The sequence below is a fragment of the Acanthisitta chloris genome, unplaced genomic scaffold (genome assembly GCF_000695815.1).
Source record: "Acanthisitta chloris isolate BGI_N310 unplaced genomic scaffold, ASM69581v1 scaffold16903, whole genome shotgun sequence".
Lineage (NCBI taxonomy): Eukaryota > Metazoa > Chordata > Aves > Passeriformes > Acanthisittidae > Acanthisitta > Acanthisitta chloris.
The window spans coordinates 85545-108082 of record NW_008664552.1 but is presented as its reverse complement, the minus strand read 5'-3'; the positions used below and the strand labels follow the sequence as shown (position 1 = coordinate 108082).

Sequence of the window (22538 nt, the reverse complement as noted above, 5' to 3'; positions counted from 1 at the left end):
ACAGTTCACAAAGCTTGGCAAGAGATGAAAAGAAGTGTGAGAAACAGGTATTGGTAACACGATCAGGTGATGTACAATTTCCTCATATTACGCTATAAAGTTCACACCAATTCACACCAAGAAACTACAAATAGGAACAAGGGAATGTGAAGCTTTCCTACCCTCACTTCCCAGATATACATACATATATATATGGTGCTGTATGCATGAGCAAGGTCTATTCCAGGGCAGTTCTTGTAGACTCTAAAGCTTATCCTTGAAGTTCCTCTGCAGGGGAAAGGTGCCTGTCTCAAATGATTGTGCTGTACTCCCCAGGCTGTTTTGCAGCTTGCTGGCAGGAGACAGCTGCAGAGTGCACTCATTAGCCACTGCCTGACATTCTACCTGGTCAGTGCATCTGGGCCCACAGAGGCAGAAGGGAGCCAGTCACAACTGAGAGAAAAGGGGCTGAGGAGGCTGCACTTGCAGGGAGAAAACACTGAGTTACTACCCAGAAAGGGGAGCTACCTGAAAGCCAAGTGCAGCTTCTCATCCAATCAACTGATCAGCCAAAACCCCACAAACAACATCCAAAATAGGAGACATTTTAAAATCTGATTCTTTACTTTGGAAGAGTCAGTGGGCCATGAACATTACATAGATCATCCAAAGGGAACTGTTTTTCTTAACAGGACAGGCTGCTTAGCTGGTGCATGAAAGCTGCCAGAGTCCTTTATTTATCTCAGCCTTGACACAGCTTGCCTCCTGTAAAGATAAGCACATGATCAGAGATAACATTCCTACACAGAACTGCTCTTTGCCTGCATGAGTGTGTCCTATTCCAGCAGCTCTGGCAATTCCTGGAAGGCTTGAGAGGCTCTGCTTGAGAGAGAGGATCCCATCTGGATTTCCCCCCAGTACTACCTCGTTCTGTAAAATCTACACATTATTCTCATGAGCTAAATGAAATCTTGCCAAGGTCACTCCTTGACACAACACTTGTTGAAGGTGCAGAAGAGAATTGGGAGTTTGAGAACAATGAATTCTTCCCAAAGGGAAAAAACCTGTCTATTTTACTATGAGCTAATTTTCATTAATCATGCAGTACCTCTAGACTTGCTCTTCTTAGCTTGCAATCTTAATATTTGAGTAAGTTACATATCACCTCTTGTTAAGTGTGGGTTCAGTATTGTGCACAGACTCAGCCACAGCCTTGGGGAGTTATAGAAATTCAAACAAGGAGCCTGCTCTGAAGCACATGCAAAAGGAGGAAGGAATTAACACATCCTCAGGAAAACCTTCGTTCTGTACTTCCTAGATCTTGTGTTTTTGTGGGAATGTGAAGCACTGTACTTGTTTGTTTGCACTTGTCAGATAAACAACTCCTACAGAACCAGCAGCACATTGCCAATGACAAAAGAACAGGAAAGGAAGATGGGCACTTTCCCATGGGAGGTTAAAAATGATGCAATGTGCTTTGAGGTAGAAATGCTGAAAGCTCTCAGATTCCCCTGTCATTATTTCTAACATCTCTTTTGGGGTGAGGTTTCTGAAGTGTCCTTGCAGCTCAGCAAACATTATCACTGAGGTATAGAGAAGGCAGCAAATGAGATTCAGCAGCATTTTTAGGCTTCTCATTTTTCATCTGTGTTAATGTCAGACTGAGTTTCAGTTTTTTTCCTAGAAGTTTCACCCCGACCCACTTCAGTTCTATTAGTTGCCTGTTTGTATTCCAACTCTGCTTCTCATCCATGGCCCTCAGAATGCTTTACAAGTACCAGCACACTAAAACAAACCTATTTTGGAAGTAGGTAAGTGCTGTAGAGGCACTGCACAAGTCCAGACACAGAGATTAAATACCAGCAAGGCAATCTCCTAACAGACTAGAGGCAGTGCCAGAAACAGGATCCAGACTGCACAGCACCAACCCCTTCTCTCTCAGCTTTGCTCTAAGTCAAGAGAAAACACTTTGAGGTAAGAAAGTGATAGAATACACTGGATATAAGGTGCAGTGACTACATGGTTCACATGAGCAGGCTGAGCAATGGCATCTCCTATGAGACACTTGCTGTGCCCACACCATGTTACCATGAAAGAGAAGTCTTGGCTCATTGTTAGATGCTGCACACACTGAAACAGTCAGTTAAGACATCCCATCAAATAAGCACAACTGATTTCTCCTGAAGTCCCTCCCTTAATCCTCTCAAAAGTTACTATCTTGCCACTGTTAACAATTTCTGTACTGCACAGTCACAGAAAACATGTAGATGGCAACTCTAAACTGACCTGCAGAAGTGTGTTAGATGGGATGGATTTTTTAAGGGTAAGAAATTTAAAGTTTTAAATCTAGATTCATCCATCCTTTAAAATTTATCTTCGCTTTTAAGAAATATCTCCAGGAAAGCACTGGAAAGAGCCCAGTGAATTCTTGTCACTGCTTGTTCACACAGCCTCATTTCACACACTGCAGAGCTGCACATACCCTGAATTTTGATAAGCACATCCTCAAAGCCAAGAGGGGCAATGCAATACCTGCTCAAATGAATAACAAGAACACATTTATTTGAATGTAAATACTTATTAGTGCCCTGGTTTTGGCTGGGACAGAGTGGATTTTCTTCTTGGTAGCTGCTACAGTGCTGTGTTTTGGGTCTACTACAAGAGTACTGTTGATAAGACACTGATGTTTTAGCTGTTCCTAAGTAGTGCTAACCCTGAGTCAAGGACTTTCAGCATCCCACGCTCTGCCAGTGAGCAGGTGCACAAAAAAGTGGAAGGGAGCATGGCCAGGGCTGTGGAATATTCCATACCACATGACCTCATGCCCAGTATATAGACTGGGGGAAGCTGGCTGGGCACTGGTGATGAGCAATTCACTGTGCATCACTTGCTGTTCTTGGGGTTTATTCCCCTTTCTCTCATTTTCATTATCATTATTATCATTCATCTTTATTACATTAGCATAATATTTTTATTTTTTTCAGTTATTAAACTGTTCTTATCTCAACCCCCAAGTTTAACTTTCTGTCTGATTCTCTCCCCACCAGGGCTGGGGGTGGTGGGTGAGCAGCTGTGTGGTGCTTAGCTGCCAGCTGGGATTAAACCATGACAAGCAGCCATCAAATGTCACTGTTATTTTGATATAATGCCTTGACTTTCTCTCTTAGTATCCTAGGGTATTCCCAAACTCTCAGGAAGCCTCAATTACTCAGCTGTACCAAGAAGCCATCAAATCTTGAATTTTCTGATGCCTCTTGTTCCAGTTTGATCCATAACACATTCTGCTAAACATAAAAGACCTGAATTCAAAGAGAAGAGTATGGTAAGAGAAACGAAGTCTATTAATAACCAAGATATCCAGTGTCCATGCACAGGATTCAAAATGAGCTCAGACTCAAAGATGGCCCTACTTAAATTCTTCTGCAAAGCTTATCAATTATATCAACATATCAATCATAACCACAAATAGTAACTAAGCTTCCTAGACAATGTGCTCTAATGAGTCAAAGTTCTCTCAGCTTGATATGGGAATTGTAATAAATGCAAACTGTTTTCTGCAGGTTGGACTTGATCCATACAACTGTCCTTAAACTGACATTTACAATCTAGGGAACTAAGGAGCAGGCACAGCAGCTCTCTAGCCTACCAGAAGAACAAGAGTTTTGTCACTGAGTAACCAACAGGCTCAAGACCACTACTACCATGCCAGGCTCAGTCCTCAAACCACCACTCTAGCAATTCTTCCCAGCAGACTGGGACCTAAAGAGAAATGGGGAGATTAAGCTGTACAGACACAGGAAGGTGTTTTATCAACATATTCTCCCACGCAGAAGGACCCAGCAGAGTTATCAAAGAACCAGTGCAGACCAAGAAGTCTTATAGACAATGAAATAAAAATCAGTGAGATTCCTGTTGATTCCTGATTCCCTAAGCAATGAGGAGCAGAAAGGCCCCCAAGGTTTCCATCCCCCCAACCATTCTAATGAGTATAGGAATAGCTGACAGCTAAATTACTCTAGGGATTCTGAAAGAGATACATCTTCATATGTTTATTTCTGGGCTAAGTCCTCCTCCACACATTCCACAACCTCCAGCCAGAATTAAGTTCTTCACTCTCAGATACTGTCAGTAAATGTGGAAACCTGTTCCCTACATAATTCTGAAGTGAATTGGACCATTGAATGAAATTAGAACCTCACATGTTTGCCTTATGGGTGTCACACTGTTCTCTGCCAGTCCCCCCATTATTTTGGTTAAAACAGACTTTCAGAATTCACACAACAGACACTGACAAAACAGTTGCTTAGTACATCAGTAGAGCAGAGCCCAGAAGCAGCTGGTAATTGCACTGATCTGACCTTTCCCTAGTTTTAGTGGAAGCAACCAGAAGTGAATATAATTAACCAGTTTAATTTCAAGGTCACCTGTATTTTATACAGATTTATACAGTTTTATGAATTTATATAGGCAGGAGAGGGTGTGACTAGATGATCTGTAAAGTCTATTCCAACCCCTAAAATTCTATGATTCTACAATACTTATGTTTTAAAAACAAATCCAAGTTTATCTGCAACTTACACAATGACGTTACATTTGAGAAATACTGATTTCCACATGCAGTTGTTTTCATTCCAGCAGAGGTATGGAATAATCCAAGAATACAGCTATTTTTGACTCCTGGAAAGCATCCAGTGTTGTCACTGGTGGGTGGAGAAAAGAATCAGGGGAAAGGAGGTATTAGGTCACCTAATCTAAGCCCCAGGGAACAGTGCTAAGCTCAATACTCCTTATTACAGCTATTCTGGCACCAAATCTTTACATTTGTACAGATTTCACTTTTACTGCTGCCCAAACAGGTTTCTAGTACTAGAGCTATAACATAAATTGATGCAGGGATTTTCAGTCTGTTAATTACTGCTGTGTTTTGCACTCAGGAATATTGGTAAGTCAGTAACCTATTACTGATCACTGCCCTCTTCGTTGGTATCACCTCCAGGTCGTAACCTATTACTGATCACTGCCCTCTTTGTTGGTATCACCTCGAGGTTGGAGCTCTCTCTCTGGTATTTTGATCAGCTCTATCACATGTTGCCTGGCCTCATTTCCATTCTCTGAAAGAAGCTGAGTGTGGGAAGGCTGAAGAGCACTAAAGGATAATCTGGCTAAAGATAACATTACTTTGCAGGCATAAATTTTGTCCTGGAAGCTATTCAAGGTATGTTACCTCTCAGAACCACCTGGGATGAGGCACATCCAGGGACTGGCAGGAAGAAAAAGGAAAGAGAAAGGATTTTAAAATCACCATGACCTTGGTTCATAAGGCTTTCCCCTTTTTTGAGTGAATACTCTATTTTCATTAACTTAGAAATTAATATTTCACACTGATTGTCCAGGTATAATCCAAGCAGTAATTCCTCTTATGCTGTTACAAAGAAAGCCCCTGCTATCTTCTCTACTACGTACGACTTTGTCTAGTCTAGTCATTGTGGCATTTATTTCTTGCCATTCAATCTAGAACCTCTCATTTCACTGGGAGGGATCAGACAGGTGATTCCCACAGTGCAAATAACACCAAGGACATTTCACCTGAGAGTAGGAGTGCAATCTTCACTGGCAAATGCTGCAGACACCCTGCTCAAATAGGAGAAGGCAAAGGAAGGGACTGGGAAGACAAAGAATCACCCACTGTAGGCAAAGGTCAGGGCCCAGAACATCTAAGGAATCTGAAGTTCCACAAGCCCAAGGTGCTGCACGTGGGTTGGGCCAATCTCAATCACAAGTACAGACTGGGTGGAGAATGGATGGAGAGCAGCCCCAAGGAGGACGTGGGGCTGATGATGGATGAGAGGCTGCACATGACCCAGCAATGTGCTCCCACAGCCCAGAAACCAACCGTGTCCTGGGCTGCAGCCAGAGCAGTGTGGGCAGCAGGTGAGGAAGGGGATTCTGTCCTTCTGCTCCAGTGAGGCATCACCTGGAGTGCTGCATCCAGCTCTGCGGTCCCACACACAAGAAGGACATGGATGTGTTGGAATGAGTCCAAAGGAGGTCACAAAGATGATCAGAGGGATGGAAAAATCTCTCCTACGAGGAAAGGCTGAGAGAGTTGGGGCTGTTCAGCCTGGAGAAGACCAGGCTCTGGGAAGACCTTATAGCACCTACAAGAGAGCTGGAGAGGATCTTTGTACAAGGGCATGTAGTGACAGGACAAAGGGCAATAGCTTTAAACTGAAAGAGGGCAGGTTTAGAATGGATATTAGGAAGAAATTCTTTACTGTGGGGTGCTGAGGCTCTGGCACAGGTTGCACAGAGAAGCTGTCGATGTCCCATCCCTGGAAGTATTCAAGGTCAGGTTGGATGGGGCTTGGAGCAACCTGGTCTAGTGGAAGGTGTCCCTGCCTGTGGCAAGGGGTTGAAACTGGATGATCTTTAAGGTGTCTTGGAAGCCAAACCATTCTGTAACTCATTCTATGAATCTTTCAACACAAATATTGCCTCCTTTTTATGGAAACTGGTACTTCCAGTTCCACCTTGGATAATGGATGATATGTTGATGATTAAAGAACAGCCAATCAGGAACTAGAGATGTTATGATACATAATAAAAGCATGGAAAGGAATATTTTTAGTTTGCTGTTCCAATTGTGATCAGACTCAAAATAACCCCTTGCCAATAGTGCTCTTCTTTCAACTCCTGAGTTAATAACCACCATCTCTTCTGTGGCAATGTGCTACATATTTCCACAATTACTGGATCTCAGAATATGTTTAGGTACTAACCATGTCCTTACTTAATTTCTACCATTTGTGTCAAGACTATGAAGTGCTGCAAATGGAACAGGCTAAAACCTTCGGCTGGCAGCGAATGGAAAATATTCTGGGGAACACTTGCCCTAAGTAAAAGACCCACATACTCCAAAAGGCTTCAACACCTGCTCCCTCATTCTGTTGCAGACTTTTCTACTGTCTACATTTATCCCACATGCTCTTGTGTAACTTGTAAAGCAACTGAATATTCCAAGCAATCCAGAGCTTCATATCTTGGTGGGAATTTTTTCTGAACTAAGAAAGTTCTTCTATATAGATATATAGTTAGCCATATTCCAAATCTGCCATAGTTCCAGAAAGCAAGCTTCCAAAAGACTCACTACTGATTGAAACACAATTTACACATCAGTTCTGGTGTTTTAAATCACCGAGTTACCCAAGCCTGAAAGCATTTGGACCATCTCTTGGGTAAAAAAATTCCTATTTTTAAACACTTCTACCCGCAAGCATCAGATAAACTTCTGTACCAGCAGAAAGGACAGTTATGAAATTTTCCTAAAAAAGAAAACACAGCTTTCTGGGATGACAGCAAACATGAGAAATGTCAGACTAAACATACATTTTTGAGAGAAGATGTAAGCAACTAAACAGAGCACAGAAGTGCCATCTCATCCTTAAAGAGCATCTGCCCAGTTTTGACTGGAAAGTCTAAGCTAAACTCTGCATCACCAGGATCAGCTCAATCACTACTCCACCCTCTTCCATAAATACACTTTGGAGAAGCAGAATAGCTTTAGTGTTGACTATCCATTATCTATTCTTTCCCAGAGACTATTTCTATATGTTTTGGTTTTGTGGCTTTTTGTTTTGTTAGTTCTGGTTGGGTATTGTTTTTTTTAGTTTTGGGTGTTGGTTTTGGTTGTTTGTTATAACTTTGGTTGTCTCCCCTTTACTTCTCCAACTACATACCTGATTATAGCATGCTGCTGATCATAAGCAGCTGGTAAAACTATAACTGTCATGTTTTCATTTGTGTAGGAGTGAACAGACTTTTATTCACTTGTTTTATTAAGGTACCTTACACTTTTTCATTGCTGTTACAGAGCATTAGAGGAAAAGATCTGTATGAAACAGCTATAAATCTGCCACATCAGATGAAGAAGTGTAATATGTGTAATATGTAAAATCACTTGTACACAGGTGTTCTACACTACCCTAGTGATGCAGGTTGCAAAGGAAACTGTCCACAGCAAAATGCCTCTTGGAAAACCTGTTACCAAAACACTGATGAGGCATGGTGGAAAATATCTTAGCACTCCCAAAATCTTAGAATGAAGTTTCCAAATCCCTGTACAAGCTAATTCAGTCCATCTTAAGTGTAAGTCATCTGATTTTTTGAGGAAACAAAATACCCACATTGCCAACAGACTTCTGCATTCGTGAATGGCTCAGTGCCTCAAAGCCTTAAAGTGATGTACAAACATAATTATGATACCTTGTTTTTGTTAAACTGTCTTAAATATGTTACACCTTATATAGTCAATTCCAATCCTTCAGTTTCAGTTCTGGGATAAACAGCTGGATCTCAGTTAATGACCACACAAGATTTTCTGTGGCTAATTTCTTTTGAAGACATTGAGTGCAAAAAGAATATGATACCTCTTTTTTTCTGTAAGATGAAGACAATATTTCATTTATTTACCAAGTCCTACAAGTTCTGAATAGCATTACAGACCCTCAATAGTGACAGATGCAATGGAAAAACAAATCTGTGTCATTCAAGATCCCAGGGTAGCACACTCAGAGAGATCCCTGTGTTCTCAGAGCTACAGGCAGAGCAGGACATCAAGTCAGCAAGAGCATGGCCTGGCCCAAATTACTTTTCTTTCTCGTTTTCAGATCGTTTTAATTGCCAACAAAGGTTAAAAAGAGTGATATTTGACACACTGTTACTTGGGGCTTTATTTCCTCTGGAATAACTAATTTGAGCCTAGGCCTCTCAGCTTGGAACAGGAGCACAGAGAAGGCTGGCAGCAAATGGGGAAAGCTGTTTCAAAAAGTTCAGGTTTGTTTCACAAGTGATTTTTGAGTGTCAGGGCCATGGGAAGGAGCTCCCAGGCAGCAATCCTCTGCCACCCATCAACGCTTCTCGTGGGCATTAGTAAGAGAACACCAGCAGCCATGACACTAAAGAAGAACCATGGGCATAGAACCAGCAAGTGTTAGGCATCTGTGTAGACTCCAAAGAGAATGAGGTGAGGAATGTCTCTTCCATCACACATCCACTTGGTTTCTCCAAGTTTTAGCTGAAAACAATGTTCCCTATACTGGTACAGCAAGGAAGTCTGATTTCACCTCTGATGGGGATGAGCTCTGGAAATGCACCTCCCTTCATCCTTTTTTTTTTTTTTGGTCTTTTTAATTCATGAAGCAAACATTTGATTGCTGAAGAGCATATATGTAGCTGCAGAGTTAGCAGTTTTCTTGATGCAGAACAATGGAGCCTGTTCTAGTGGAGCATCAAAATGACATTTCTAGTTCATGCACCAGCACACAGAGTTTTACACTGAATGCTGATGGCTCCTCCTCAGAGCTGAGGGCTAAAACTTAGCCTCAAAATTGAGACTGCTGATCACAGGGGAGAAAAATTAAAGGCAATTTCAAAGGCATAAAGTGATTACCTTCCTCCAAAGAAGGAGATATTACATAGAAGTGGTTTGCAGTTAGAGTTCTGTGAGCTAACATTTCGATGTCACTACTGCAGCCAAGTATCATGCACAATTAGACTCTCAAAAGTCACCTGCTATGACAAGCTCTTCACTGCTGATGGTGCAGTAGGAAGTCTAATACGTACACGAGAAAAAGTACAGAATGAGTTCCTAAGGTAGACGGTGCAGTAGGAAGTCTAATACGTACACAAGAAAAAGATTAGTTCCTAAGGTAGATTAATCCAAAATACCTTTGAGAACAGGAGAATGCAGCTCAAAACCATGTTCCAGCTCTATTTGTCATGGTGAGAACATTATAGAATAGTCCCTTAATGACCTGAGAGGGAGGTCCCTTCCTCACGTGCCATTCTCCTGAGCAATGCCAACAGCCCAGCTAGAAGGTGAGACACAGGATTTGGCTACAAGGTTCTGTATTTACTCATTTTCTGCCCTTCCATCACACCAAAACCTCCCACCATCACGGCAGATGCTATACCAAGAGGAACCAAACCTGTCACACTCTGCCTCCCTGTTCCCATACCTGTGGGTATCACTGCCTTGCTTACAGTGTGACAAAGACCCACAGCCTGCAGCAAGGCACACAGAATCACCTCCAAACACACCAAAACCAGCAAAGCCACAGCCCTGAGAGGGTGTCTACCCAAAGCCACCTTAGCCAAAGCCATTGAATATTCAGCATGGAGATGCTCAGCAGGTTTCCTACAGCACCATGTCATGCTGCCTGTGCAGTGTGTGCCCTGCACTCTGTGCAAGCCTCGACAGAACAGCAAAACTGAAATAATCCACATAGAGAAAAAGCCTGTAGAGGAGTACTTTGCAGTGACAGACAGCACACACCATGGAGCTCCTCAAACATCTCTTGTATTTGAGCTTTCTAGATCAATTCATGCCACTCGCCCCCAGTTCTGTGTCCCCTGCAGCATCCCTCACCTGGAACCAGTGGAGGGAGAAAGGGGAGGACAAAAAAAAACTCAGAAACCTCAAGTTTGTTTGGAATTTATTCCCTTGAACATTTCACACAGTTGAACAAAAAAAAGGTCTCGATTTCACAGCAACAGGAAAACCACGTGTTACAGAATTCAGAGACACACACGCACCCCAAAACAAAAACAGGTTAAATCAAAATCTTCAAAGAGACTATACAGTGGAGACATGAAGCCTTTCTGAGCACTAATCGTCTCACTTGCACATTATCTGTCAGCAGGCTGATTTTATGTCCACTCCCTCCTTTTCTCTGAGGGAAACAATCTCAAAATGGTCATTACTCAGATTCCACTTTGCAAAAGAACAGACAATTTAATTCTGCAATTGAAAAATAAATCCAACTCCTTCACACAAACTTAATACTATTTTTCTAAGACACAAAAACATTCAATGAAGCTCTTAAAGTGCCCAGAAAAATTCATATCACCCTTCAGAATATACACATACAAACAACAAATATTCCAGTGGCACAAGTCTACAGGTCTGAAAGCTAGAGAGAGAGGTGGAACAATTTAATTCTGCAATTGAAAAATAAATCCAACTCCTTCACACAAACTTAATACTATTTTTCTAAGACACAAAAACATTCAATGAAGCTCTTAAAGTGCCCAGAAAAATTCATATCACCCTTCAGAATATACACATACAAACAACAAATATTCCAGTGGCACAAGTCTACAGGTCTGAAAGCTAGAGAGAGAGGTGGAATTGGGAGCTCATCCCAAGAAATTTCTTAGCAGGATCCAGCCATGAGCACAAGCTCTGCACACTGCTGTTGTGTACATCCTTGCTCAGTGAGGATTTTTCAGTGCAGCTCTATCAGGTCAGCTGCACCTCCCACTCTGCAGAGCAAATAACATCATGCCTTTGCCTTTCCAAATTTTCTGGGCTTCAAATTGCTGGTCCTTTAGCATTCTCCTTCCCTTTTGTACCAAAGCCACCCAAATCCTGATAAGAACACTGGGAAGGAACATGATGGACTGGGAACAGTCAAGCACTTATCCTAGCAGAGATTCCTGGCTTGTTATTGAGCGATGATTCACTGGGCACTGAACCTTGGTCCTAATCGGGCAACTCACACACTCTCCTCAGCTTCTAAAAATACAGGGTCTGCTTCTTAAGTTTGTATTTCAAATGTTCCAACAGAGAGAAATAAATCTTCCATCAGATCCCTCTGTTGTTGCATGAAACCCCATAAAAGGGTTCAGCATCACGTGCCATGTCCTGCAAAACACACCACCACGGCTGCTCCAAACAGAACCAAAAACATCCAAGGCACACTAGTAGAGGAATTCTCTCCTCCCAATTTGGTGGGGCATTCTGACATATCAATGCACTTATTTATTTTTTTCCCAGGGGGGAAGGAGGATGGGATATGGATGTGTTTGTAAATGTTCAGTGGTTTAAAATGAAGGCACCACAAACAGAATGGGATGTCACAGAGTTAGTTTACTGCTATCTGCTGTAACCTAATGCTTAAACTAGACCAAATTAAAACAAGAACAAAACCCAAATGTGAATGGTAGTGAAAAGAAGTGGCCATGGAGAGGATTTCACGACAATGTTTGTTTGCACAGCAAACAGTATTGCTTTGAGCTACGTTGTTTTCACAAGTAAGGCATGGTCCCTGTATGCAGAACATACAGGAAGAGGCAATGCTTTGAAAAACAGAGGCAATGTTTTTGAACAAGAAGCTTATTTCTAAACAAATCTGTAGAAAATATATTTGTATTTCATTAGACACAAGTAGAATTGTGTGCAAATAATATCGGATGCATTCATAAAGATTCACCAAAATTGTACCGTCACTTAAGATCCTTTTGCACGTGTGGCTCAGTCAATTTACTTCAGAGGACATGCCATGCAGAGGAAGCAGCCACTCTTTTCTAGCTCTGCAGGTCAGCAAAAGACCTTCCTCATACATGTTGCTTGATATACACAACATGTTACGTGTTAAGAGGATACTGCGAAGGGCTTTGCACTGAATATTTCTCCCTGAAAATGCATAAGGCACATCCATAGGAGGATTTGTCACTTTTCAGATTACACACCTGTATCGTATACAAGACCTAGTACCTATTTTGTATTGCACTTTTCAGTTTTGCATATAGTTTGGCTTCCTAAATCTTTCACAGGTCAAGTAACTACAGCAAAGATCTCGTGACTTGCCTTTTATTGCTGTACATTTTGAAGTATGAGTTTCCCTAGCAGGTCTTTCCTTTATGAACTTCCTACTGCCGACAGAGACAGGAATGCATTGCTATGAGAACACAAGCCTGAAGTGGGAAACATCTCACGACAAAACATCACTGGCTAAAGTCACCCCAAGGAGCATATCATAAAGCTGATAGGGGGAACGACTGTTCCAAGTCCATCTGTCAAGAAAGAGCTGAAAGTTCAGGAATATGTTCTTACAGACCTTCAGAACAAACAGAAGAACAGCATTTGCATTAAAAGCACATCAAAACCATATAAAGTACTGTAAATAATATTAAATAAAAACCAAGACACAGCAGTTACAGATTATCAAAGGGAGAGACAGCTGAAAAGCAAAAGTTGTTTGTTTTCGTTTTTTCTCTTGGCAATAGCAGCAGTTTTGGCACAAAGGCAAATGCAGAAGATAAAGACAGGCAGACAGCGTACAGAGAAAGTTACAGAATCTACCACAAGCATGCCACAGATCAGGGGGACCAAAAGCACAGTGAGGACCTTCCCAACTTCCCTTTCCCAGAGAGAATGGCATCCATTGCTCAAAAGCTTGTTGCCACTCCCCACACTGAAGGGTTCTAGGAGCCAGTTTGACCATAACCTCCCTGGGAACATCCCTTGGAACCAACACATCAGAAGCCACAACAGGCTCTCTGGCACACCAGGCAAAACCTTCCAAACAGGCTGATTGCTAAGAAAACCTCAACGTGCTCATCACAGGTTGTAAAAGGGACAGACAAAACACACTGAATGCCAGCCAGGACCGTGGCCACCCAGCGAGGGACTGACATCTTTAGCAGGTTAATACATGCCAGTCAGGTTAGTAACATGTCACAGGGCTTGCTGTGCCCAGCTGTGACCAATCTCACCTTGTCTGACCAAACCTGCTGAATGTTTTTCTGTGGATGAATATATTTTAAGCGTTAAGCTGGCTGAAACAGGAGAGGCCAGAGCAGGTGCTGTAGCAAAGGAAGCAGTGAGCTTAGGGAGAGAACCCATGCAATCCACATCCATTTGGGATTCCAGGACAACTACAAAGCAAACTTTGCATGAGTCACCATAAAGCTCACTGAAACAAGCACTTTGCTAAGTCAGAGCTGAATTTAACTTGGAGGTACAAAATTTAAAACCAGCTGGATTTGTGTACATCCTCCCTTTGCCTTCTAAGCTCTATCAAATATCAAACCTGTGCATGTTACACGGTTTTCTTCTTTTTGCTTAATCCTTTTAGAGGCAACTTATATTCTACACCAAGATCTACTTCACTACTGAGGACTGACCTCAGGGTTTGAAATGGCTATTGCCAAATTCCATTTGGTGGCACTTGCCTTAAGGGAGGTAAAACATTTTCAGATGTATGACCTGTACTAGACGAGTCTACCAGATGAGTGAAGTGGAGCCTTGGAAACAGAGCCTTGTCTCCATCTCAGAGAGGTTTTTGTTCAAGGCATTTGTCTACTCTATAGGGAAAGCAGAATACCTGTAGTCTCTCAAAACAGACAATTTAATGAACTGCAGGAAAGCACATACACAAATAGTTTTACTTCAGGAGTTACACTGAGATGTAATCTTACCGATTCCTTTGGATTATTCAGGAATAACATCCTGTTCTTTGACTTATATTAGCAGGCTTGGTAATTCAAAATGATTATTTCGGTTGTCATACCTTACATAACTGTAAACACATCACAGGTTTCCTGCCCTACCTACCCAGCAAGAACCTCCTGCTTCCTAACCATTGCTAAGTCAGTAGTTTTAAGATAAACTTCAATCATACTGCACAAATTAGAAATCTCAGTCACTAATGCCATTCCTCTAGCACTGCAGAGGCACTGCTCACCTCTTCCACCACTGAATGTCTTCTTCTGTCATGCACACAGGAGAATGCACCCTGACATGCTGCCTGAAAGGTGACCTAGCTTGACACAGCTAAGCTGAGGATGTCCTAATGCACTTTGGGCACTGCAAGAGGCAAAGCTTTAGAAGGTCCAAAAGCTCTGAACATTATGCTACAGTTATATGCTGCTTTAAAAAAGCAGAAAGCAAACAGAAGGAGCCCTAGATTTCAAGTTTCACCATTTGATCAAACAGTGTCTATTCTCTTTCACTCCTCTGCAAGTACCACAGTGCTGCTAGAGGATTGTGCCACCACTACATAAGGAGAGATGGGAACATCTAATTCATAGATGATTTATATCTGATTTATAGATGTTTATAGCCTATTGTTTGCTCTACTTAGCTCTTAGGTGCTACTTACTGAACGTTCCTTTGTAAAAGTAATTAACTTTGATCAGTTGGAAGGACCAAATCAGAGGACGAAGACTTTCTACCAGCAGTTGCTTTGATAAACTAATTGATAGTATAACTAAACTCTCCTCCTTCCAATTCTCATCATCAACAGCTTCACTCCATAAACCAACTTATTCTCACACCAGATGCCCTGTGTGTCAATAAATACTTTTTCCATTCATCTTTAAGAACACACTTCAGCTAAAGAAAATAAAACCTCTTCACTTTCAGAGAATGCAATTTAAGTCTATCCAGTTGTACAAAAAATGCTGTAGTTAATACATATGTCCATAGCATTTGGCAAATGTTATTCTTCCATACCTTTTCCCTTTCCTCAGTTTTGCTATATGGGAATTCCACATACACGAAAGAAGAAACTTTGAAAGTAACTATGCTTCAAGAATCAACTGTGCACACTAAGAACAAACGTCTGTCAGACTGCGTTCAGCTACGATCTTAGAAACACTTGTAAAGAATAACACAAAGTCAAAGAAAAGTATGACTTTTATTCGCCTCTGTGTTGTTAAGGTCTTTTCTCCACTGGCACTATGAAAACGTTCTTTTCTCAAAGTGTTGCTCTAAGTATGTTCTCTCCCTAAAAGCAGTTGATTTATTTTATCCATAGTGTTCTGGAACGAATACTAGAAGTCAAATCTCTTCCTTTTTCTGACATCACTAATTGAGCACCTAGGGGCTGGGCAAACGAGCATTTGTAGCACAGACACTTCTCTCATGTTAGAAGGAATTAGAATTTCAAGTTAAAAGACAAAACTACTTCACAGGAAGACACAGGCATTCACCACCCCATTCCCAAAGCCATGGCCAGGAGCAGCACAGATGCTGGCAGTGAGGGAAGAGCACCACGGCCTGCCAGCACCACGAAATTCAAGGGCTTTAAGGAATCCAATCCCATTAGCTGTCAGACACCCAGAATTCCAAAGGAGACACAATCCAGAGATAATGGGATCTTTGCCATTCAAGTACCAGATTAACGAAGAGAAGCTTGGGAGAATGAGAAACCACACCCAGAACTCAGGCAAACACAGAAATCCAGTTTGAGAGCAATTCCAGTGCTTCAGAGACATTTTTAGCCTCACTACCATTGAGCTGCATTGGGCTATTTATCTGGGCCCACTCAGAGACCCTCAACTGAGCATCTGTGTTTCCCTGGAATTCTTTCAAATAACATCCTTGAAAGGACTGAGAACATCTAGGCCCCGAAGCCACAGAGCAAAGTAATATATTGAGATTTTCACATAACACACAAAATTCACGTGGCACCGCAAAATCCACGAATTACACAGCTCAGAAAAGTCAGGTCACATTACTTCTGACAGGTCAGCAGGCTGCCCACAGAACTCCCCTAGGATCTGCACAAGAACTTCTGACTGGGCATAGAGAAAGGGAACCCCAAGAGCCAGCAGCTGGCACATGAAAAAGGAGTCCAAAGGGTTCTGGGCTACCTGGTGCCCAATCGAGGAAACTGTACTCTGCAGGTGCTGGCTTGCCACCCTAACTCTGCCAACAAGGCCGAGAGAGTACTGCACCACCCTGCTAAAGAAGGAAGTGGAGCTACCTGGGGCCCTCTCTGCTGAGCCTGGGATGCTGTTGGCCCGTCCGTTTCCATCAGTTGCCATGGCGTCCTGCAGAGGTCCTTTGGCGTCCTGGAAGAATGTGGGGGGAGTTAAATACACATTAAACCTGAAACTCTGTATGTACTGAACATGGTGACTAGAAAGGCATCCCTCATGTGATTAAGATAACCATCACATAAGGCAAGGTCTGAACCATCTATGTTCCTTCACAATTTATGGCTTTATTAAAGCTCTGAAAACTAAGCTTGATATCCAAGAAAGTCAAAGCAGTAAGATCCCTGAAGTCTGCTCATCTGGGAAATAAAACAAGGACTATAAAGTCTTTATTTTTGGCAGGAAGTGTGGCACATATACTGGCATAAAATCATTATCCTTCCAAAAAGGAGCACTCCACAAAGGAGTACTTTGCTTGTACTAATAAAACCTGAGAAACAGGCAGGAAGACAAGCACCAACACTACCAGGAAGGAAAACATAATTTGAGGGAGAAGGACAGTTTGCAGCATGCAAACTTAACAGAACTTGTTGAGAGACTAGCATATAGCTTGCTCACTGGATGCAAATATCCTGATAAGGGGGTTGAGGAGAAAAATTAAGTGCCTTGGACTGTGATCACAGGATCATCAAGGTTGGAGGAGACCTGAGATCATCGAGTCCAACCATCAGGCTGCCACTCCACATGATGACAAGAGCTGGGAGACTTTTCTGTATTAGTGTGTCTGCATTCTATATTTAGAGCACAAACACTTCCATGATGATACTACCAGAAAGGGATATCCTTTCTTTGAACATGGGTTCCCACTATCACACAGAAAAGCTTCAGAAATGAAGGCAGGTCTTCTTCATAGCCTGTTCAAGTGGGGTAGAACTTTGTGTCTCAAAGGAGATGCAAATAATTCATTTCATCTTAAGAAAAACAAAGCAAAACCAGAGCTGGCAACATTATTCATTTAGTCTCTGCATGGACTGTATAAATATTTCAGCTGATAAGAAAACAAAATTCTGTTCTCAATGGGACAGTACATTATTTTATAAGTACTAGGAAATGAGTAGTAGTAAGTAGAGGAACTGCTTTTAAATAAAATTTGTACAACTGCAAGCTTTCATGATATAAAAAAGTGATTCAATGCATTCTGAATTTTTCTACTTTCTGAAAAAAAAAAACCCCATCGTATTTACTTTCTCAATCAAAATCTATTAGCATGACATGTTAAGAGGAAAATAAGCAGTTACCTTTCCAGACAGAGGGCCCACTGCTGGCCTCTTCCTTTGAGCATAACCAGAGAGTCGGTAACAGTAGTGAGGCTTACAGTAGAATTTACCTGAAGATAAAACACAAGTGATGGTCAGCAAAGAGAGCACAGGAGTTTAGCACACTCTAACTGTCCATCTTACTACAACTTATTTTCTGCTGCCATTCCTGTTGCTCCCTCCAGTTTGCTCACTATACACCGAGGCAAACACTATCTGAAGTTTTAACTCCAGCCCTCCTCTCTCCCCCTCGTAACTAGCCTCCTTTCCATTGGGTGCCTGACAGCCATTTAGTTTAAAATCCTATCAAACACCAAAGCAGAGCTGTGAGGCTTGTGTGGTATCACATGCTAACAATGCGGCAGTGTGTGAGGAACAAAGAAATCATCACATGAAAAGCTGGCAGAAGCACTTTTGGAAAAAGCAAGAATGAATACAACCAGCAGAGGAAAGTAGGAGAGGACAGTGTTAACTCCCAAAGAACCATCTCTCAAAATGCACAGTGGCCACTTGCAGAAAGGACAATCAGACAATGATTCATTTTCACAAATAAGACCTTTTGTGACACTACTGGTTTAGTAACACCCCAGAAGTCTAGATAGGTTTTTCACTGGTATCTGAGTGCTGACAGGAAGACAAAGCAGCACTAGTAATACCATAATACCAATGCCACTACTACTAGCAGCAAATTGGTGCCACATAATTACCTTCCACTGTACTGTGGTCAGTGTGTCCTGCTTGGTATATGCAGCCCATAGCATCACCTACAGCTTTGCTAATGCATTCCAAACATATATTCTGAGCTCTGCCTCTTCCTCTAGTTTCTCTGGGCTGCTATTTGCACAGTGCTTTGTTTTATGATGGAAAAGTGACAAACATTATTGTTCAAGAAGTCTCTACTTAAATAAGCACTTCTTAATATTTAGTATTTGCACACTCAATATTTACCCCTTCCAAAAACTGCTCTCTGAGATTGCCTGAAACAAGCAACAATAGAAAAGCTCTTACATAAAAATTCTCAGACTTTGAAGCCTAAAACCAGACACTGACTGCAGAATGCTTATCAGTCCTAACAGCTAGATGAACAGCAGCAATGTGTGGATAGCTTTGGGGCTGTTTTCTCTCAAAGAAAACCCAGAATGAAATATAAGCTCAATTTCCACAGTGATCAGATTAGACAGGATACCACGTATTTCTGCCTGGCCATATCTGCTTCATATACACACACACAACTGTGGGCATGTAATATCATTTCAGAATGAATGCTGTAAGTGTGCTGAAGCTCCAAGCTTTGTGCTTGCTTCACTGAGAACTCTCTGGCCCTAACTGCACACACAGGCTTTGCTTCCAGTGAGAATCACTAAATCTGCTGGCAGAAACTGTTCCAGCCTATACAGCTGACAGAGGAGCTCAGTCTGCTACTGCTAAACATATAGTCAGATATTCAGTTACTTGTGAATGCCCAAAAATAACAGCAGAGCTCAAAAAGTGCCTTTTCCCAACTTTGGTTACTGATGAAGATGTTACTTTTATATGTTGATTTCAAAATTACCATTGGCCCCTTTAAACTCTCCTGCCAAGTCTGCTGACCTTCCAGCCAAGGAATAAAGGGGTTTCTATTCCTTACTGGGAGCCTGGTTTGGTGATTATAAGTTTCCTCAACTCTTCATGACCGAGCAAGTCCCTTACTTAAGAGTCATTATATAATGCATCATAAAATAATTATGTAATTTCGGTTCTTTTTGCCCCTTAAGCCTAGATGGTGTTTCTATGGCCATTATCCTGACCAGTACATGCAAAAAGATTCTTCCTAGTTACAGACAGTGGATATCTATAAATTTTATAATATGCCAATCTACAGTAGAATATTCTGAAGTTTAATCCTGTGGCATATCAGGTTATCAGTATCTGAAGGGGCTACAGGGGAGCCAGAGAGGGACTCTGTGAGGAGCTGCAGTTATAGGTCAAGGGGTAACGGGTTCAAATTGAAGGAGGGGAAATTTAGTTTAGATATTAGGAAGATGTTTTCCCTGTGAGGGTGGTGAGACACTGTCCCAGGTTGCCCAGGGAGGCTGTGGCTGCCCCAACCCTGGCAGTGTTCACAGCCAGGTTGGATGAGCCTTGAGCAACCTGCTCTGGTGGGAGGTGTCCCTGCCCAGGGCAGGGGTTGGGGCTGGATGATCTCTAAGGTCCATCCCAACCCCTAAAATTCTATGATGCTATGATAATTTTTACTTCATCTTCACCTCAATGAGTGGCAAAAACTACTGGTACTAATACTTTTTTCCTGTTGTTTTGTTTTCTCCATCATCATTTCTGGAGTAGACTCCTTTCCCACCCAACCCATCACTAGTTTTAAACCATTTTGTAAATATTTTCCTGTTGAGATAGGCAGTTGTGGAAGGAAAAAACAGGCCTACCTTTTGATATAAATAAAGAAATCTGAAATACTGTCATATTTTTTCTTCAGAGGACAGGACATTTTTGCCCCTCGCTGCTCAAGCAAAGATTGCAATACATTGCTACTCTTAGAAGCTCAATTTTCACAAATGATGTGTGATTTCAAATTATTACTTTCAATATCACACTTTGTTGATAAATTGAGTTTCACCTCCTGCCACGCTGTCTGGTTTCTCAGACTTGTATATTCTGAAGCTTCCCTGAATTCTTAGCACATTAGATTCTGTTAACTGAGTCATCAACAAGTTTCATAATCATATTCCTTCCTCCTTAGTTTATCAGATACAGAAAATGAGTCATTACTGAATCTTCAGTAACCACTTCAACAGCACTCTCACTCTAACACTGACTTACCTCTACTCAACTTGGATGCTCCATTTTCCACTATATAAACAGAACTTAGTTTGTAATGAGCTAATACAGTCCCTGATTATAAAGTTCCCATTTTAGTACATCTAAAACAAACACATAGAGTTGGACAGTTGTGGTGTCTTCAAGAACAAGCCAACTGCATTTTATGTTATATGCATGTTATATTCTCTTAAGTAGCATTAAACACTTAGGAGTTTTATTGAAATCACAGAATCATAGAATTTTAGGGGTTGGAATGGACTTTAGAGATCACGCAGTCCTAACCCCCTGCCCTGGGCAGGGTCACCTCCCATCAGGAGGTGAATAAAGGGTCTAGCCACCAAACAGCCTCCATACTCTTTCAAAGCCCCCAACTACTATTTATTTCCTTCCATTCCAGCAGCTGTTATCATGTTCAATTGCTGTCAGCATGACCTGGCCACAGGAAATCCTCATAATTACCACAGTTTGAGACATGGTGTCTTTGTTATGGAAGTTACTCCCTTCCCTAACTCACCAAACAACTTCTAGTCAAAACAAAGCTGAAATCACTAGATTGACTTCCAGGACAGCTAAGAGGGCTCTGACAGACAGGTGATGCCTCTTACCATCCTCGATGTCGTAGGCGTAGGACGACAGGCGCAGCGTCGTGGCGCAGTACTCGCACTTGAAGCAGCTGCGGTGGAAGAACTTGCCCTCGGCGCTGAGTCTCTCCATCACGTACACGCGCTTGCGGCAGAAGTAGCAGACGTCGCTGCCTCCCAAGTTCTGGGGGAACTCCTTTTTGAGGGAGCCCTGGACAGAGACAGGCATGGCTACGTTTGTGTGTGTCCAGCCTCACCGAGCTTACACGGTCACATTTTTCTCCTCATTTCTGTGGGTACAGGAGCACCTGGATGCTGCAGTTGTTTCACACATGGATGCTGCAGTTCTTGGACACAAGTCACAGTTTTAACCAGGACATCAAAAACTAACCTTATTGTCCAGGAAAAAGGGTCCTAGGATGCCATGCCTACATGTACCGGGAGTAAAATAAGCTCTGGGTGGATGAGTGGACACCAGTACTATTAATGCTGACCTTGAAATAAATGACTTAAGGAGGCCTGTGATGGAAAGCCAAAACCATTACAAACCCCTCAAACTGCAGTTCTTAGACCTACATTATGAAAATCAGTACCTCCTGCAGAAAGTAGCAGCACAGCAGTATTATGGACAGTTTCTCAACTAATTCTGCACAACCCCTGGATGCCAAGATTAGACTAACAGATTTGGCCAAGAAAATGAGGACAAGAGTGAGGGTGGATGGAGAAAGGGAAACAAAGTCTCTCACAAAGCTACGACAGATTCCATCAGTGGTGCAACAACTGGACACTCACAATACTTCGGATCTACAGGACATCTAATCACAAACACGCATCACCTTCTGCACATCATCTTACCAGTTCCTTCTTGTCTAGAAGGGTTTTGGGCTGCTCTTTCCTTTGAAGCTGATTGGCTATCTGCTCAGCCAATGAGCTCACTCCGCCTGTGTACATCTTTATATATTTCTACCAGATGAATAAAACAATAGTGAGGTGAGGAAAGAAAAAAAAAAAAAGTCAAATTAAAAAAAAAATAACGGAAATTGTAATAGGTTAAATGGTGAAAAGGTGCAGAGAGGTCAAATCATGCCAAGACAGTGGACAATATGACGTGACAAGTAGTAACAGCAAAGCCAGTGGCATCAGAAACCATCAGTCCAGTCCAGGATCACCTGTAAGAATGGACAGGAAGGCTCACAGTTTGCATTTTCAAAGTGCTCCAGAAACACTATGAGGATGAAGAAAGGAGATCTTGTTTTCATTCTGGGGCAATTTTGCACCTGGAAACCTGAGCACACACACTTCTAAAAAATTGTGACTAAATATAGATTAAGAATTTAGGTTC

General features: G+C 42.0%; 1 protein-coding gene across 1 annotated transcript in view; it reads right to left on the bottom strand.

Annotated features, from left to right (window-relative positions):
- The window catches only part of MICAL3 (microtubule associated monooxygenase, calponin and LIM domain containing 3), a 108883-nt gene that overhangs the window by 50809 nt on the left and 35536 nt on the right, over positions 1-22538 (bottom strand). The window contains 3 exon segments of the mRNA XM_009071417.1: positions 16533-16620; positions 17784-17872; positions 21221-21407. Of these exon segments, the coding sequence (XP_009069665.1) occupies positions 16533-16620; positions 17784-17872; positions 21221-21407 (364 nt within the window).